The sequence below is a fragment of the Otolemur garnettii genome, unplaced genomic scaffold (assembly GCF_000181295.1).
Source record: "Otolemur garnettii isolate 467f Iridium unplaced genomic scaffold, OtoGar3 scaffold00093, whole genome shotgun sequence".
Lineage (NCBI taxonomy): Eukaryota > Metazoa > Chordata > Mammalia > Primates > Galagidae > Otolemur > Otolemur garnettii.
In genome coordinates, this window is record NW_003852488.1 from 805,568 (window position 1) to 824,549 (window position 18,982).

The following is an 18,982-nucleotide window of genomic DNA, read 5'->3' on the forward strand; positions in this document are numbered from 1 at the left end:
TTGGAAACTCACCATGTGGGGGCATGGGAGATGTTAGAGATAAAAGTTTCCTATGGAGTACAGTGTACACTACTCAGATGATGAGTACACCAAAAGCCCATCCTATACCACTATACAATATATATGTGTAACAGAATTCAACTTGTACCCCCAAACCTATTAAAATAATAATAAAAATAAAAAGCTATTTTACAGTAGTGAACTGTTGTTAAATTAGATACCGAGTGTATAACATATATACTGAAAAATGTCTAGGGAAAGATGAAGATGAGTAAAATATACTTTATGTCTTTCATACATTTAAATTCTGATTATATACTTAAGGTGTACTGAAACAAAATTGCATTGAAATAAGTGATATGTACTATAAAATATGAAATTCCAGTTGCTACTGAAATGTATAAGAGGGAGGGAATACTTCCAAATATAGGGTACTGGCATCAGAGAAAACCTTGTAGAAGAATAAGCATTTAAACAAGGATACAAAGGATGGATAAAATATTCACTAAGTAAAAACTGGGAGGTATGGGCCTGAGAATACATCAATCATGATGTTAAAGCAGAGTATCTTAGAGTTGTCCACTGTGGCTGGAACAGAGAATTATGTGAAAAATAAGATGAGAAAACTGTTAAAACCAAACTAAGGGGTCATTGGGAAGACTATTGAATGATTCTGAACAAGAAGGCAGATGGTGACGCTATCAAAGGAACAATTTCAAAGATTAGAAGATTAAAAAAAACCTAGGAAACCAGTTAGAACATAACTATGGAAATGATGTGTCTTGACTAATAGGATAGTGGAATGTAAATTTTTATTTCACTTGTTACAAAATTTAATAGGGTGAGCTAAAGAGAGATATTTATTTAAGGGCTCTTAAAATGTTGAAGAAGTAGAAACCAATCCAGGTTAGTAGATTTATGGGTTCTCCTTACTATTCCCTGTTATCTCCTTGAAGCCCTGGCCTCAGTGCTAACCATAAGAAAGTTCCCTTGGAAAGCACCAAGACCTACTGTCCCCATTAACATAGAACTGAAAAAGTTAGGAAATTTCCAGCAGCAGTGTTAGAAGAAAAGGGTAGTGACTGAAACAAACATACATATTGAGAGAGATGTTACATAAAATTCTTTGTCTGGACTCTTGTTTATAAGTGACAACAACCCACTCAAACCAACTTAACCAAAAGCAGGTGCTTATTAAAAGGTATTTGCAGGTTACAATTAAACTTAGCAATGACTATTTCAGGTAAGAGAAGGAACTCGGTCAATTCAGAGGCCTTTGGGAACTACTGGAACCAAGATCCCACATGGCACCAGGACTCTTTCTAGGTCTTGTCTTTGCTTGTTTCTGGCTGCTTCATTTTAAAAAACAGACAGACAAAAAACCTGATGACTTCTTCCCTACACATGGCAGGAAACATGGTTGCTAAGAGCTCATGAGCCTCGTTTCCCCATTCCTGGTCATTAGAGAGGGACAAATCTTTTCTGAAGTCCAGGGAAAGATTCTTATTTTTCTAGCCTTGACCCTCACCTGGACTGGTTACCTAATTTATTCTGTCTAATGAGTGAGGGTCTTGGCAGTTGCTACTAGCTGTGGTATGGTGTATCAGCTTGGAGTTAGTGGGAGAAATCTCTTCACAGGAAAAGAAGGGTGCTATACAGAGGAAACAATAGATGTACACTGTACACACAGGGAAATCAATTCCATAGTCTATTGTAGCTGTGAAAGACATTAGTTAGTATATACATATAACTATTATTCATTTTATCACTTAGTGTAGAATTATTTAAATTCCTTCAGTCAGGACTTACCAAAAATGCCACTTCTTTATTTAAACAGAAAGTAGTAGTGCTGGAACCTGGACGCTCAATGTATTGTGGAAAATGTGTGGGATTGATGTCCACATGGATCCTAACATTGGCAAAAGACTTAATGCTCTGGGCAATACCCTTACGACACTAACAGGAGAGGAGGACATAGATGACATTGCTGACTTAAATTCAGTGAACATAGCTGACCTGTCAGATGAGGATGAAGTTGATACAATGTCTCCCACTATCCATACTGTAAGTAAATTCACTATTAGAATTTTTCAGGACTGGTTTTAACCCTGAGACAGGGCTATTATTAATTCAGTGTTATTTAGTATATTACAGTTGCTATTTGTGGAGGAAAGGAAGGGAGTAGTGGCTCCCTGTGTCTACAATTAGTAATACTGTCTTTTAATTGAGTTCTTTGTTTCATAATGACTGTCATTCAATGTGTGCCTTAACCTACAGGTAATATAATAATAACTTTAAAAGGGAAGTACAGGCAAATCTGGAGAGATAGAAAGGATATATTAGTGGTTGCCTAGGACTGGGAGAGAAGGAAGTGGGGCTGGGGAGGGGATTGGGAAGAGGCTTTCAATAGGTATGAAGTTTCTTTCTGAGTAGTAAAAAAAGGTTCCCAAATGAAACTGTGATGATGGTTGTACAACTTTGTAAATAAACTAAAACAAGTAAATTGTGGCTGTTTTGTAGCTATTATGGTATATGAATTAAATCTCAATAAAGATGTTAAAAATGTATCTCAAAGTAAAGTGCATATACAAAGGAAATTGTATATTTTAAAAATATGTATTTCCATCTTTACTATATATTCCATAGTATAAAGTTATTTAGTAGTCTAAAAGAAAATTACCTTCTGCTTTCATTCTGGTATTAACTTTTTAAAATTGTTTTAAATCTCTTTTAACCATTGTACCATGAAATAGTTTTGTTCTTGGAAAGAAATTTTTTAAAATTAATATTACTGTTTATTATTTAGAATTCAGATGGAAGTTCAGTAAGTGGAGATGGCCACAAGCTCACCTTTGGGCAGCGACTTGTAAATCACCTACTAGGCCTAACGCCCCCAAATCAGCGCTATTCTGTTCCTGCAGAGTATCTGTGTGACCCAGAGATGTGGGGCTCCCCTCAGTCTAGCCAGTCCCATTTGAAAGCATGCAGAGCACACTCGTGGGGAAACGTAGGTAGCAACTAAATAGATTCCTTATGAAAATGAAGAGATGTGAATCAATGGAGAATTCTGATCATCTTAGATGGCTTTGATTCTTGCATGCTAACTTTGATTTAAGGTGTTAATTTTGTGATAGCGTAGATTTGCCGGGTGACCTGAGGGTGGTGGTACTAACAGTTATGATTTTGATTTTTTAGGAAGCTATAGATTATCGAAGACAAGGAGCATCTTCTAGCCAGCCAGGAGAACTTAGAGGAAGAAAAATTATGAAGCGTATAGTAGATATCAGAGAACTGAATGAACAGGCCAAAGTAATAGATGATCTTAGGTATGTATAATGGTTTTTAATTTAAGATAATGTTCCTTAATAACAGAATCATGGATGTTAAATGTGGAAAAAATGATTTGGACTAATACAAACCCTTTAGTTTATCAGTGATATCACCAGGATTCAGAGAAGTTTAATAATTGTTCTTAGATCATACATTCATTGTAATAAACTTAGACCTGAAATCTTTGTCTAGTGCTCCTCACAACTCCTTATTTCTGAAAACTTCGTGAGTGATTTTACATCACATGTATGTATTTCTGCATGTGTATGTACTTTTATATCTTCACATGGACATATAAATATATGCATTAGTCTTTTGCTAACATTAGTTTTTCTGGAGTGCACTTTTGTGGAGGAGGAAAAAAATTAGCATTAAGAACCCTTGTGAGTTTGACATATGTTAATTTAATCCTTACAACATTGAGTAAGAGTAGATGGCATCATCCAGTCTTTATTGATGAGTAAATTGGCTCAGAGGAGTTAAATAATTGGGACTTGAACTTGTGTCTAAATTAAAAGTTTATGCTTCTTTTTTCTGGGGGGGGCACCCTGTACTGGCATTTCTCCAGACCTGAGGTGTGGGGGTAGGATGAGCCAAGAGGTGGTAGTAATCCTTTTTCTATATTTTTTGCCCATTGGGTAGTACTAATACTGCTTCCTTAAGAATAAACTTTCTCTTCCTAAACTCTGAAATTTTTGTTTTTCCAAAAGATAATGGTCATGCTTCATCTTTCCTAATCTGCATACATGTCTACCTGTGTTTTTTTTTTTTTAATATTCAAGGGCTATAACACAAATATACACATTTTGTATAATAAAACTTGTCTAAAACTTGTTAGACTGTAGTTTTGCATAAAGCCTTGTCTGTAAATTATCATACAGTGATTCACATTTTCCTGTTGATTTATATTACAATTTCAGTTTTGTTCTTAGGGGAAAAAGTGACTTGAAGCAAAATATACTCTTCCTCCAAAATCTTACTTAAAGCTTCTATTATACATAAAATTTTACATGCAGACATTTTTCTGCAGAGTGGGTCTATAGTTTTCATGAATTGCCAGAGAGACTCTTGATGAAGCACAGAGTGAGAAACATTTCCTCAAACATTAGAGAGAGGTTTTTTGTTATTTGGGGAATTTTAAAAACATTTTTAATGTTTCCCAGATATGTTAAACTTACAGAGGATTTTGGCCTGTCCATAGGTAATCTTTGGTATCCTGACAAGTCAAAGAATTAAAAAGGAGCTAATAAAAAAATCAGTTTTTGTTACTTCTTTAAAATAATGTTTTTTGCATTCAGAAAATTAGGTGCAAGTGAAGGAACCATAAACCAGGAAATTCAGCGTTATCAACAGTTAGAATCTGTGGCTGTGAATGACATTCGTAGAGATGTTCGTAAAAAATTACGGAGATCCAGTATGCGAGTAAGTACACATTTAAGAAGAATTTTATTAAAGTAGATTTTTTTAAAAGTTTTACATTATGAAATTTATCTATGATGATGCTTAATGTTGATCTCTTTTTTCTTGCAACACTGGTGATAATACTACCTGATTTTTTTCATACCATTTCTACTATATACCAAGCATTGTTTGAAGCCCTTTACAATTTAACAAATCCTTTAGCTCCTCACAACACCCCTGTGAGGTAGCTTGTATTATTTTCCCATTTTAAAGGTAAGGATACTGATACACATAGAGGTCAAGTAATTTTACCAAGGTTACAGAGCTAGTCATTTTCAGGGAGCCAAGATTCAAACCCAAGCAGTGGGACTCTATAGTCTATGCCCCTAGCCACCATGTTTTGTCTTCCTTTCATGAAATCACACCTGCTTTTTAGTCTCAAATGTGAACTCTCTGAAATCTTTGGAGATGTCTATTCTTCTCCTATCCTGTTTTTCATGGTCAGAATTAACCTCTCAGCTACTGAGTATGCTTAGCACTTTGTTCTTTTTCTTTCCCCCATTTGAGAATATTACATGGGTACACATGTTTTGGTTACATAATTTACATTTGTACATTTCAAATCAAAGTTATAAGTGCCCTTCACCCAGAATATTTTCATTATACCAGTTAGGTTAGAATTTACCCAGCCCTTCCTTGAGCCTCCCAACTACTTGATTTCCATTGAGTTTTACTTCGATATATATGTGCACTTAAGTGTTCATCAACTAGTTCTAATTTGCTATGAGTACATATAGTGTTTGTTTTTCCATTCTTATGATACTTCACTTAAAGGAATGGTCTCCAGTTATATCCAGGTGGTTACAAAAGATACTAGATAACCATTTTTTTTAATGATTTGTAGTACTCCATGGTGTACATATACCACATTTTATTAATCCACTCATGTATTGATGGGCACTTGGGTTGTTTCCACATCTTTGCAATTGTGCTGCTATAAATGTTCAAGTGCAAATGTCTTTTTGAAAAACTGTCTTTTTTCCTTTGAGTAAATACCTAGTAATGGGATTGATGGATCAAATAGTAGGTCTACTTTTAGTTCTTTGAGGCATCTCCATACTACTTTTCATAGAACAACCTCTATGGAAAGCATTCTATTTTTATCTTTATTTGTCACAGGTTAAGTTGCCTGCACTAGAGTTTGAGTCTAGTAGTGGAAAACTTTTTTAAAACCATTTCCTCCCTTTTCTGTTTGAATTTTTTTTTTAGTAAATAATTTTTAGAGCAGTTTTAGATTCACAGCAAAATTAAGAGGACAAAGATTTCCCATATAACCCCGACCTTTCCACATGCATAGCCTCCCCACTATCAGTATTCCCTACCAGTGTGGTACATTTGTTACAAATGATGTCCTACGATGACTTTAGTACCCACAGTTTATGTTGGGGTTCACTCTTGCTGTTACATGTTCTGTGGGTTTGGACAAATGTGCAGTGACCTGTATCTATCATCACAGTATTGAATAAAGTAGTTTCACTGCCTTAAAAATCCTTTGTGCTCTGCCTACTCATGCCTCCCTTCCCTTAGCCCCATGCAGTAACTGATCTTTTTATTGTCTCCATTATTTTTTCCATTTCCATAATGTCATATAGTATGGAGCCTTTTAGATTGGCTTCTTTCACTTAGTAATATGCACTGGAGCTCCCTCTATATCTTTTCATGCTTGATAGCTCATTTCTTTTCAGTACTGAGTAATATTCTGTCATCTTAATGAAACAGTTTATTTATCTACTCACCCACTGAAATTTTGGTTTTCCAAGTTTGGTTTCCAAGGAACTATAATAATTCCAAGTTTTTGCAATTATTTATAAAGCTCCTTATATAAACATCCATATGCATATTTTTGTGTAGTGGTAGGTTTTCAACTCCTCTGAGTATAAATATCAAAGAGTATTATTTCTGACTGGTAAGAGTATGTTCAGAAAAAACTGCCAAACTTCCATAGTGGCAATACCATTTTGCATTCCCATCAGAAGTGAGTGAGGGTTTCTATGGCTGCACATGCTTACCAGTATTTGGTATTGTCATCATTCTAGATCTTTTTTTCTGAGATTTACAGAGGGATCACACTGTGTGGAGGAACCCTGTGACTGGGTTTTTGCACCTTCAGATTTGTCTACACTAAGCCTCTAGCAATAAATCAGTTACAGCACAGGTTTTGCTTCCCTAGCACTAGTTCCCACAGCAGTTTCTACTTGTGGGCCTCTTTTCTAGGAAGCTATAACTCCCTGTGTTTACCTGTCCATTGCTCTAACCTTGGGGGAAGACATTTGCCCTGTGTCCCCTGTTCTCTTAAAGATCCAAGAAGACTTGTTGATGGTTAAGTCTCTTCAGCATTTTAGTTGTTGTTAGGATGGAGTGGTAACTTCTAAACTCCTTACATGTGAAACTGAAAACCAAAAGTCAAAAAACTACTTTTTAATAAAAGATAAATCATTTTTAACTTTTTAGAAAGCAACAAAACCAAGCTCAAGACCAGCCTGAGCAACATAGTAAGACCCTTCCTCTACAATAATTTTTTTTCTTTTTTTAAAAGCGGAACCCAGGCTGGGTTTGAACCCACCACCCCTGGTGCTTTAACTGGTACTTTAACCACTGAGCTATAGGCGCCTGCCTTACGAAATTTTTTTAAAAATTGGCCAGATGTGATGGTGCACCTCTGTAGTCACAACTGCTCAGGAGTGTGAGACAGGAGGATCACTTGAGGCTAGAAGTTGGAGTTTGCAGAGAGCTATGATGACACTACTGCATACTAGCCTAAGCAACAGAATCAGACGCTGTCTCAAAATATAGAACATATTAACAGAAGTCTCCATTTGTCACCAGAATAAGGTTTTGGGGTGACACCCAGAAACACACATGTAAATCATAGCTGCTGCTGTCAAGGAAAGGGAAGGGGAAAAGGTTGCAGGGATCCAGGAGCCATTGGCTGATCTTCCCTTTATCACCCCCAAACTTCCAGAGAGCCTAGTTTGAATACTGCTCCAAATTATTTAAATTCAAGATGAAATCCAATTTATTTGTCACTGGTCTCTGATAGTAATAAATGGATAGTGATGAACTATAATGTATAATTTTGTATTTTAAAGTCTTGCTATCTACAGAAACACAATATAATATATTATTTGTGATTATTTGTGTACTGTTGCATGTTATACTTGGTAACCTTGATAGGATGAGGGAAATAGTTAGAACTGTATCTGCATTCTTATTTTTTTTGAGACAGAGTCTCACTATGTCACCCTCAGTAGAGTGCTGTGGCTCACAGCAACCTCAAACTCTTGGGCTTCAGTGATTCTCTTGCCTCAGCCTCCCAAGTAGCTGGGACTACAAGAGCCTGCCACAATACCCAGCTATTTTATCATTGTTGTTGTTGTAGTTGTCATTGCTTTTTGGCAGGCCCGGGCTGGATTTGAACCTGCCAGCTCCGGTTTGTGGCTAGTGCCCTAACCACAGAGCTATAGGCGCCAAGCCTGTATCTGCATTCTTAACATTTGTCTGCTGTGGCATTCCTCCTCAATTCCCAAAACTCCTCTTGGATTTTAGTTTTTAGTATCTAGCCCCCTCACAAGTTTCCAGAAGAGGGATTTGAAGACAAGGAGAATGTTCAAGTCACCTCCTACTTTCCTTTATTATAATGAAAAGGAGTTATCAGATGGTACTTGAGATGATTGATGTTCTTTTGCTCCATCCCCACCCCCACTTAGGTTTTTCCCAGAACATTTTAATTCCATTTTCTTTCTCCATTCTTCTCATTTTAATCATTTCCTTTCTTCTCACCTTCTTTCTGTACCACTCACCCCTGTCCCAAATCTTTTTCATTTCTTTTTCCTTTTCTCTTAGGTCAGCCAGTGGCTCATATTTTCATTGCACAGCCACTCCTAATTGATGTTAGGGCCAAAGAATACCTGATTCCTACTTTACTTTGGTCCACCTATATATTAAGCAGCATTTAAAGTCATCTGGAGGCTCGGCACCTATAGCTCAGCAGCTAGGGTGCCAGCCACATTCACCACAGCTGGCGTGTTCAAATCCAGCCCAGGCCTGCCAACCAATAATGACAACTACAACCAAAAAATAGCCAGGCGTTGTGGCAGGCTCCTGTAGTCCCATCTACTTGGGAGGCGGAGGCAAAAGAATCACTTAAGCCCAAGAGTGTGAGGTTGCTGTGAGCAGTGACACCATGGCACTCTACCCAGGGTGACAGCTTGAGACTCTGTCTCAAAAAAAATAAAATAAAAAAGAAAAGTCATCTGGGAAAAACAAGTTAACTTATCTTATTTAATAGTAGAATGTTTTCTTTTATCTAAAGTCAAATATTGCAATAATAAACAATCTACTATAGTTACTTTTTCTTTCTCCCATTTCACTAGGCTGCTTCTCTAAAGGATAAGTGGGGTTTGGGTTACAAACCAAGTTATAACAGATCAAAAAGCATTTCTGCTTCTGGAAGACCACCTCTTAAGAGAATGGAAAGGGCAAGGTAATATATATTTCATTCAATTAAATAAGTAATAAAATTGCTGATTCTTTTACCAGGGTCTACTTTTTTAATTATGTTCTAATGATAAAATCAAGATAATAAAAAATGGTTTTTATTAGTAAAATATCATATCAAATGTAGACATTTATTTAAGATTACATAATGTAGTGTACACTAATAAATTATACTTTAGTATAATGTATAAAGTATTTATACTTTAGTATAAAGTAATGTATACTTTAGTAATGAAATATACTACTTTTTAGAGAAGTTTTATGTATAAACTTACAGACTATCAATAGAAATGAAAATGTGCATATTAGTAGCTAATACTCTAAATATGTCAATTTAGAAAAGGTATGTTTGCACAGACATTTAGCATATGGAAGTTTAACATCGTTGAAGTAAAATACTGTCCTATAGTGCTGATTTACTGATTAGCACTATAAAGTAAGATGTGTGAATTTTTTATATGGTTTAATTTTAGAAAAATCTTGAGTTAATCACAACACAATCCCAAGTCTTTCATGGGATGCTAAAGGTAAAGAAATAGAATGCAGAAAGTTCTATCATTTGTTAAGGTAAATATTTATAAATAGAATGTTAATGCCATTAATCAGACTTTTATATAGCCCAGGAATCATTTTTAAATGAGAATATTAGTGTGTCTTATAACTTTATATTTTACTTATAGTTCTCGAGTAGGAGAAACTGAAGAGCTCCCAGAAATCCGTGTGGATGCAGCATCTCCTGGACCCAGAGTAACTTTTAATATCCAGGACACAGTAAGATATTATTTGTTAGAGATACACATTGCTAAAAAGCTTTTACAGATTACAAGATTATGATACTGTATATTTCAAAATGGTGAATCCTGCCTACAATGAAATAATCAATTATCATGGTTGAACTGTCTGTACATTACCAACAATTGGGACAGTGCCCTAATGCCATCATCTGAGAGCCGTGTGGGTGGTGGTAGTGTTTTACATGCACAATAAAGACTATGTAGCTGCTTTTTTTTAGGTAGAAAGGTTTTTTATTGAATAATTTTTCTTTCAAGCAGGGATCCACATGAAATGTAAATGTAGAATATTTGTCCTTATTTATATATTTTAATATATAGATAATAGATTTGTACTTATTTATGTATTTTAGTTTAATATGATTCAAAATCAAAGTCATATTCTAATTTTATAGCATGTTAAATTTTATATTAAGATGTTTGTTTTAGTTTTTATATATTTGTTTATTTTTAAACTACTGCTTGTTTTTTTATGAGTTTTTTTTAATTTTTTTATTATTTTAATTAAGTTGAAAAATACAGTATGGGGAAGTACACCACAATCCAGCTGTCCTGGGGAAGGGTATTTTCAGGTACTTATTAAGAACAACATAAATTTTGCTTTCAAACTAATTAACCACCCTCAAATTCTGCTTTCAAAATGTCTTCCTCTCTTTTCCAACTAAACCCAGACCTCAGAAATTTTTACATAAAAGTTTAAAATTGTTCTTTTTGATCATGTATATTTCATAAGCTCTCTGCATGAATATATCTTACTTTTATGCTTCTGTGCAGTTTAATGTTAATCTTCAAAATTAAGTCTAAATCATCTTACCAAATCAGGTCAACCAAATCATAAACCAAAAACTGTAATTTATTAGTTATTTGCTAATCCCTAAGTGAATGAGTTTCTCTTTACATTCAGCTACAAAATGAATCTTTTCAAAACCAAGATTAAGTATTTCACACTTAAGGGTGTTCCAAAAGTTGCCATACATAGGGAAAGTGGTAGATTATAGCTAAGTGTGCCTTTATTTACAAAATATTCATTACAGTATTTTATAAAGTATTTATAAAATATTCTTTATTTGGCCACCTCTTTCTTTTTTTCTTCAAGGAAGTTTATTTCAGTATATTATGGGGGGCATGTATATCTTGATTGCATAGTTTGTTTTTGTAAATTTTAGGTCGCAGTTATAGGTATGCCACTCACCTAGACAGTGTGCAATGTACCCATGCAAAGTACTTGTTGGATGTAAATTAAGCCTTCTCCTTCTTCAAACTTAAAGTAGTTGGCCTACCAATAAGCTACCTCTTTGTATACACACAGGAAGTCTTCTCTCCTTTCTGTACAGGGGAACGTGTTCCAAGATATCCACTGTTACCTTAACTCAGAAGAAATTAATCATTGATTGTTACTTCTTTTGAGTCCCCAGTATAAAAGAGCATTTATAAAATTATCCATTTTAAAAATTATTCTCATGTTCAAAACTATGGAAAATGTGCTACACGATCAGTTATCAATAGAATTAATATTTTTATAAGCCAAATATTTTCTTTAAATATAAACCATGAAAGTAAAAATTGATTTTAAATATATTATGTACCAGATATATAAATGTTTGTCTAGAATTTTTCTGTCAAGTTATACTTAAAACTTGACACTTATTCCAAATATATTTTGTACCCTTTCCTCACTTTCTGTAAGCTCAAGTCTCAACATACCCCACAGTTTTTACTGAATTCAGTCAAAATTGGATTTTATTTTAAAACTATTTCATTCTAATATAGTGCACTTGACAAACATAAATAAAATTTTAAAAATAAAATTCTGGAAAAAAATCATTTATGTGAATGAATGGATTCTACCAACTAGGTGATTCTTAAAGGAATTAATATTTGAAGTGATTCAAATATTGTAAGTATATCCTGCTTTATTTAAAAAAGCTTATAAAAATCATAAGTTAGGTAATATGTATGAGTTTCGATATTAGGATTTCTAATCATAAATGAGAAAATAGGTAACTAAGGTATGGTTAAATATAAAATAAATATAAAGCAAAAAGAAATCTACATAAACTCTTACCACAGTTGGAAAATTTTATTTTATCTGAGTTTATGTAGATTACTATCTCTTTGTCTTATATTTATGTATAACCGTATCTTAGTTACCTATTTTCTCATTTATGTTTAGAAAACCTAATATCTAAACTCGTATCTATTATCTAACATATGATAGTTGTTAACCTAATAACATATATGCTAAATAAAATAAAGAATACCTGGATTCTGCAAATGTTTGTAATTTTGATTGTAGGATTTCACTATGTATCTAACTACATATATCATTCTCAAATAAGACTCAAGTAACTTTGTGAAACTGGGAATCAAAATCATGTTATAGGAAGTTTGAGGGTTATTTTTGTTTTGTTTTGATTTGGATTGGTTTGGTTTATTGACCTACTTAAATACAGTGGCCTCCTGGTGAAATCTTGAGTTGGTAACATGGTTTTTATACAGATTACAGTTATTCTTTAGCATCTATGGGGGATTGGTTCCAGGACCCATAGATGCCAATATCCAGAAATGCTCAAGTTCCTGATATAAAATAGTGCAATATTTACATATAATCAATGCATAGCCTCCCATATATATTCAATCATCTATAGATAATTTATAATACCTAATACACTGCATTAGAGTATTATAAATATCTATAAAAATAGAGTATAACAACTATTTACATAGCATATAATACCTAATGCACTATATTAGCTATACACTGTATTAGCTATGTATGTATTTGCTAGTGTATAGCTAATACAGTGTATTAGGTATTATATGCTATATAAATAGTTGTTATACTCTATTTTTTAACTCTTGTATTATTTTTTATTTTTTTTTATTTTAATTGAAAATTCAATTTTAAATTTTTAAATTTTAATTTTTTGAAATTCTTGTATTTTTTTTTCTCAAGTATTTTTGGTCTGCAGTTGATTGAGCTGACTATATTTATCCTAAAATACAGGATTCTTAAGTTTGATTGATTGATACATATATTACTCACCTATTTATGCATCATTCTTCAACCCATGAGAGGCTCATTTTAAAAAGATACATCCACAAAAACATCTGCTAGCATGATGGTATAACAACATACTTTGTATTAAAACTGCATGCTCTTCCATCACTAACCACTCCTTTCTATATCCTGATTTACAGTTGATCACATTTCTTTTGTTTCTGCTTAAAAGAACTATAGTGTATACTAATTAATATGATATAGATGTTGGTATAACATAAAGTAAAATTTCACTCTGATTATTAGTGTGTCCATGGTGTTGACTTTCTGAGGTTTGACCTTCTGCTTCCTTCTATCATGTACTGTTTTATATTTTTGTGAATCTGATGTTTCTTTCACTTCAGAGTGAAGAAATTCAACTCTGAGGGAATTTTAAAATGTTTAAATGTATATATATTTTTCTTTTTCTTTTTTTGAATTGAGAAGGAACTTGAAACACAAATCTGATTCATATTTTTTCTTTTTATAAATCAGTTTCCAGAGGAGACAGAACTGGACCTTTTGTCAGTAACCATTGAAGGTCCCTCCCATTATTCATCAAATAGTGAGGGGTCCTGTTCCGTGTTCAGTTCTCCCAAAACTCCAGGAGGCTTTTCACCTTTCCAACCTGAAGAGGGCCGTCGGGATGACAGTTTGTCTTCTACAAGTGAAGATTCTGAGAAAGATGAAAAGGATGAAGACCATGACAAGGAAAGGTTTTATATTTACAGGAAACCTTCGTGAGTACCCTTTTTGTTTTGAGATCTTTAGGTAGTATTTCAGAATCTAGAAATGAATTTAAAGTGTTATATATAAAACTTAATCTTTACAAAAAGAAATCTTTTAACATGCCTAGGTTGAGTCAGACTGAGACATATCCCTATTTTACTAATGTAATTTGGTTCTTGCTAGCATTTTTAAAAAGCTTAAGTGGATTTTGTTAAGTCACTAACTTATTTGTCCAAGATAATACTTGTTAAGAAAATGGAAATAAAAATGTGATTATAAGTCAAATGGGAGGGCTATATTCTTCCTGGCATTAAAAAGTAACAAATTATAGGGATACACTTAATAGTGATACATAGTTAAGAAAAGTTGTAAAGGTTAGAATGAATGAAAAATTTCAACAAATTCTTAGAAGAAAGAAACAAGATAAGAAGGTATTAGTGAAATAAAGGATCTATATAAAACGTTGCTCAGAATATTTCCTCAAAAGGAGCATTAAAGATCTTTGGAAGTGATCTACTTAAACCTCTAGTGAAATTGTGACAGTTATATTAAGAGTTTCTGGTAATGGTAAAAATAAGAAATTGGCTGAGCACAAAAATAATAATTGAAAGTTTGTCCATAAGAAACTGCTACCATCGTCAGTCTTCTCCATTCTGAGCTGTTGAGATTTTTCTCCTTTGCCTATACTGATGCCACTAACTCACCCCTAAATCCCACATATCATCATATTTTGGTTTATTTTCTCATTTTTCTAGAGTACATCTTCAAATAATTTTCGAGAAGCTGTTATGTATGCACGTCTGCTTTCTTAATTTTTTACATGTCCAAAATGACTTTTCTGTTTTTGTATTTAATCGATATGGGGTTGAGTACAGAGTTCTCTTCTGATATTTATTTCTTCCCCTAGCAGCTTCTCTATTTTGCATCCCTACCAGTACTAGTGTACAAGGGTTCTGTTTTCTCCATATCCTTTCCAACACTTGTTGTCTTTAGTCTATATTTAAATGATAATCATCCTTATAAGTCTTAGATATTATCTCATGGTGATTTTGATTTGCATTTCCCTGGCTTGATTTTTTTTTTTTTTTTTTTTTTGGAGAAATGGTTCAGTTCCTAGCTCATTTTGTGGAGGAGGGTTATTAGGTTGTTTGCTGTTGAATTGTAAGAGTTTTTTATATATTTTAGAGATTAACACCTTATCAGATATATGGTTTACAAATATTTTCTTCCAGTTTTTTACTTTGTTGTCCTACTTGTCTATTTTTGCTTTTGTTGTCTATGCTTTTGGTCCCATACATGGAACCATTGTGAAGGCTCCATGTTATGAAGCTCCATGTTAGGAAGCTTCTTCCATATGTTTTTTCCTAAGAGTTTTATAGTTTCAGGTCTTATGTTTAAGTCTTTAATCCATTTTGAGTTGACTTTTTTAAAGATATCAGGAGCCAATTTCATTCTTTTGCATGTGGATATCTAGTTTTCCCAACACCACTTGCTGAAAAGCACGTAGCACTAGTTTTCTTTCCCCGTTCTTCTGTCTTTTCATAAAATCTGGAAAGTAGCAGTTAAGTTTTATAATTTGAGAAAAGTGAAATGTTCTCCAAGATATAAAATGTACTTCACACACTAGTATTCAGACTTTTTAATAGCTGTGATTATGCCTATGTCCTCATCACCTAGCACATTGCCTAGCAGTAGCTACTCATAACATCGATGTTGAATGAAATTGGACTCAAAACTTAGGAAAATTTCAATTAGTATGAACTAGTTGAGTAATTTGTATGAATTTACAAAATGGTAAAATTACAAACTATTGTTCACATAACATGCTGGAAAATCATTTGTTAAAAAGATTTCCTGTTTTACTACAACATAATGATTAGTTGTCCTTTCTCTAGACATACGTCTCGTAAAAAAGCAACAGGTTTTGCTGCTGTTCATCAGCTGTTTACAGAACGTTGGCCAACAACACCAGTCAACCGAAGTCTTAGTGGCACAGCTACAGAGAGAAATATTGACTTTGAACTTGATATACGGGTTGAAATTGATAGCGGAAAATGTGTACTCCACCCAACCACCCTTCTACAAGAACATGATGATATAAGTTTGAGAAGGTAAGAAAAGGTTGAAAAGAGTACATATTTAGAAGGATTTATCTTTCTAAATACTATTTTTATATCATTAAAATTATAACAGACTTCTTCCTTGTCCCAAAATTCAAATTTAAAGAGTAGATTTTATTATGGTTGTTATGGTCAAGCTGTTATTTCCATAATTTACAGTTTCTTTCAACAAGAACATAGAATTTCCTGGCAACTAAAAAATAGATGTGTGAATTAGCAAATTTGTTAGTTAATTATATCTTTGGAATTTTCCTTTTAACAAGCATGAATTTATCAGTCTGTGACCTATTGTTTTGATGTTTTGTTTTAAAGAACAATGCAATTTTCAGCTGTACCTTTGTAATTGAGAATTTTAGGAGTTCATAAATAAGAAAGATGGGGAAACAGTTGCAGAGAGAGGCTGTAATTGCAACTTTACAATTTGTTTCCATCATTAACTAAATAATGATATAAGCAGGCTTAAAAAAAGGTTCTTTTTTTCTTTGAATTTTTGTTTTGCTCTTCTTTCTTCATTTAAAAATGAACTGTAAAAATTAATAATGATGATTTAGAAATGGGTTGTCAAGAGTAACAATCCCAGAGAGCAGAGGTAAGATGGCAGACTGTAGCCAGCTTTCCACAGAGGCTCCCATCTGGAAGGAGAGTTAAAAGACGGAAGTTTAGCAAGTAAGCTGATGTTTTGGACCTGAGCCAAGAGAGAAGGTTGAAGAACGCATATCAACCTTGCTGAGGCAAGCTGTGACACCAAAGATACAAACAAAAAGTACTGAATTCATAGCCAAGCGGATGGGAGTCCCCTCCCCCATGAGAAGGGCTCACAGTAAACTCCATACAAACAAGCGAGCAGAGTCCAAACATCCTCCCATTCCATCCCACAGGAGACACCCACTAAAAACTGGACCTCCTACCCATGCTAGGGTGCCATGGCACTCTCCTGCCAGACATAAAACTGTATAAAACTGTATATATTCTCTACCTGCAACTCTGAACTCCCAGCACTCCCCTCCACTCTCACCCTGAGGTCTGGAAGCCTGTCTCCCCATGGAGTCCAGATTCTTAGTTATTTTCTCGAGAGGTATGGTCAGGGGAAGGGCCCTTGCTTGACTGTGCTGATTCTGCAGCGCGAGAGTAAGGAGAGGACGGTCAGCTGAGAGGGAACCATACAAGAGCCGTGGCGGTGCCCCTAGGCATAGAACAACAGCAGCAGTGGGAGCAATAAGGCTCATAGGCAGCTATGTGGACAGACATGCCCTGTCTCTTTGGCACCTTCTCTGGTGGCAGCTACTGGCAGATGGATCTGGGACATGAGTAAAGGAGCACGGGGACTAGAATACGCAGAGCTGGCAGACTTCAGGGAGGGGCTGACACATCTGGCCCCCAGGGGATCATAGCTGAGACAAAGGCAGGCAGGCAGAAGCAGGAACTGACAACTCAGTGTGAGCTCCAACTGCTTGCCACTGCCTGGAACTGAGTCTCTTGGCTCAGGTTCAAAACATCAGCTTACTTGCTAAACTTCTGTCTTTTAACTCTCCTTCTGGATGGGAGCCTTTGTGGAAAGCTGGCTGCGTTCTGCCATCTTACCTCTGCCCCCCAGGATTGTCACTCTTGACAACCCATTTCTGTCACCTCAAGCAGCATCTGATAACCGAGATAGAAACAAACTCTCCAAAGTTGTGCTGTTCTGCCAGCAGTATCAATCAGGGGTGGGGCTGGAACTCAGTGAACTTCCCCGCCTCCATTAAGCACCCATGGTTGTCAGGCCTCACCTCCCCATGCTGGATAGTGGCTGAGAACAGAGACCTGCCTGAGGAGACATAGATATCTCTCTCTGACTCAGACAGGCGTAAAACTCTGGGGTATTTGCTTACTGGGGTGAACTGGGTCACAGCCCTAGTCCCACTGGGGTTACCAGTGACTGGGTGTGACAGAGGTGCAAGGTGGGGAAGGAGGCATCAACCTTCCCAGACTAATTTCTTTGCTGGGTTGGTCCTTCTGACCTCACACCTCACCAGAGCCAGTCATACCTGAGCTGCCAGTAGACCTCTGCTATCTAGTTGCCAGAGACCGTTTGAACTCTCCCACCTGAGACCAGTGCTGACTGGGACAATTGATTTGGACCTCTTGAGCTAGGGTAGTCACCTGAGGACTATCCAAAGTGCTACCCTGGGAGTGTGGTTGTGGGAAGGTGTGATTTTCATTTTCCAATTGTTATCTGTGAGGGGCAGGGTGACTTAATTGCTGGTATTTCTCCACAGCTGAGTCTTCAACCCAGAGTATCTGATTTACTAGGGTAGAACAGAGACCAGCTAAAAATAAGATACAGCAACTTAGCCCCACCAAACCAAGGAGGCCCCCAGTTTCTCAGGCCATAGCACTGTACGGGTCCTTGGCAAAGCTCTAAGAGAAAAGCCAAATGGTGTAAATTAAGCATGGTGTGGAATCAGCTGAGAAACTCTGGTAACATGAATAACCAGAGTAGATCAACCCCCTCCCCCAAAGAAGGCATGGCAGATGCAACTAAAGACCAAATACATAAACAGATAGCTGAGATGTCAGAAATAAAGTTCAGAGTCTGGATAGCAAATAAGATCAACAGAATGGAGGAAAGGAGGGAATCAGAATTTCAAATTATTCAAAAGGTGTCTCAAGAATTCAATAATTTCAAAGATAAAATGACCAAATATTTGGACACATTGAGGCAAGAGTTGGCAGCCCTCAAAGATCGGAAAAATACAGTAGAATCTCTCGTTAACAGAATGGAGCAGGCAGAAGAAAGGATCTCTGACATTGAAAATAAAGCTTTTGAATGCACCCAAGCACTCAAAGAGGAAGAGAAATGGTGAGCAAAAACAGACCATTCTCTCAGAGAGCTCTGGGATAATTAGAAGAAAACTAATGTTCGCCTTATAGGAATCCGTGAAGGCGAAGAAGTTGCTTCACAAAACACAGAGACTCTTCTTCATGAAATTATGCAAGAGTGGCACACGGCCTACAGACACATGAAAAAATGCTCA

The 18,982-nt window shown here is 35.3% G+C and overlaps 1 protein-coding gene across 5 annotated transcripts in view; it reads left to right on the top strand.

Moving 5' to 3' along the window:
* KIAA1109 (KIAA1109 ortholog) overlaps positions 1-18,982 on the top strand; it is a 245,993-nt gene that overhangs the window by 188,730 nt on the left and 38,281 nt on the right. For 3 of the 5 annotated variants that reach the window (XM_023516561.1, XM_023516562.1, XM_023516565.1), the window contains 9 exons: positions 1,838-2,064; positions 2,807-3,007; positions 3,196-3,326; positions 4,629-4,752; positions 9,165-9,274; positions 9,969-10,059; positions 10,589-10,651; positions 13,615-13,859; positions 15,744-15,959. In XM_023516561.1, the coding sequence (XP_023372329.1) occupies positions 1,838-2,064; positions 2,807-3,007; positions 3,196-3,326; positions 4,629-4,752; positions 9,165-9,274; positions 9,969-10,059; positions 10,589-10,651; positions 13,615-13,859; positions 15,744-15,959 (1,408 nt within the window). The remainder of the gene's footprint in view (positions 1-1,837; positions 2,065-2,806; positions 3,008-3,195; positions 3,327-4,628; positions 4,753-9,164; positions 9,275-9,968; positions 10,060-10,588; positions 10,652-13,614; positions 13,860-15,743; positions 15,960-18,982) is intronic. The other 2 variants (XM_023516563.1, XM_023516564.1) reach the window with 2 other exon arrangements.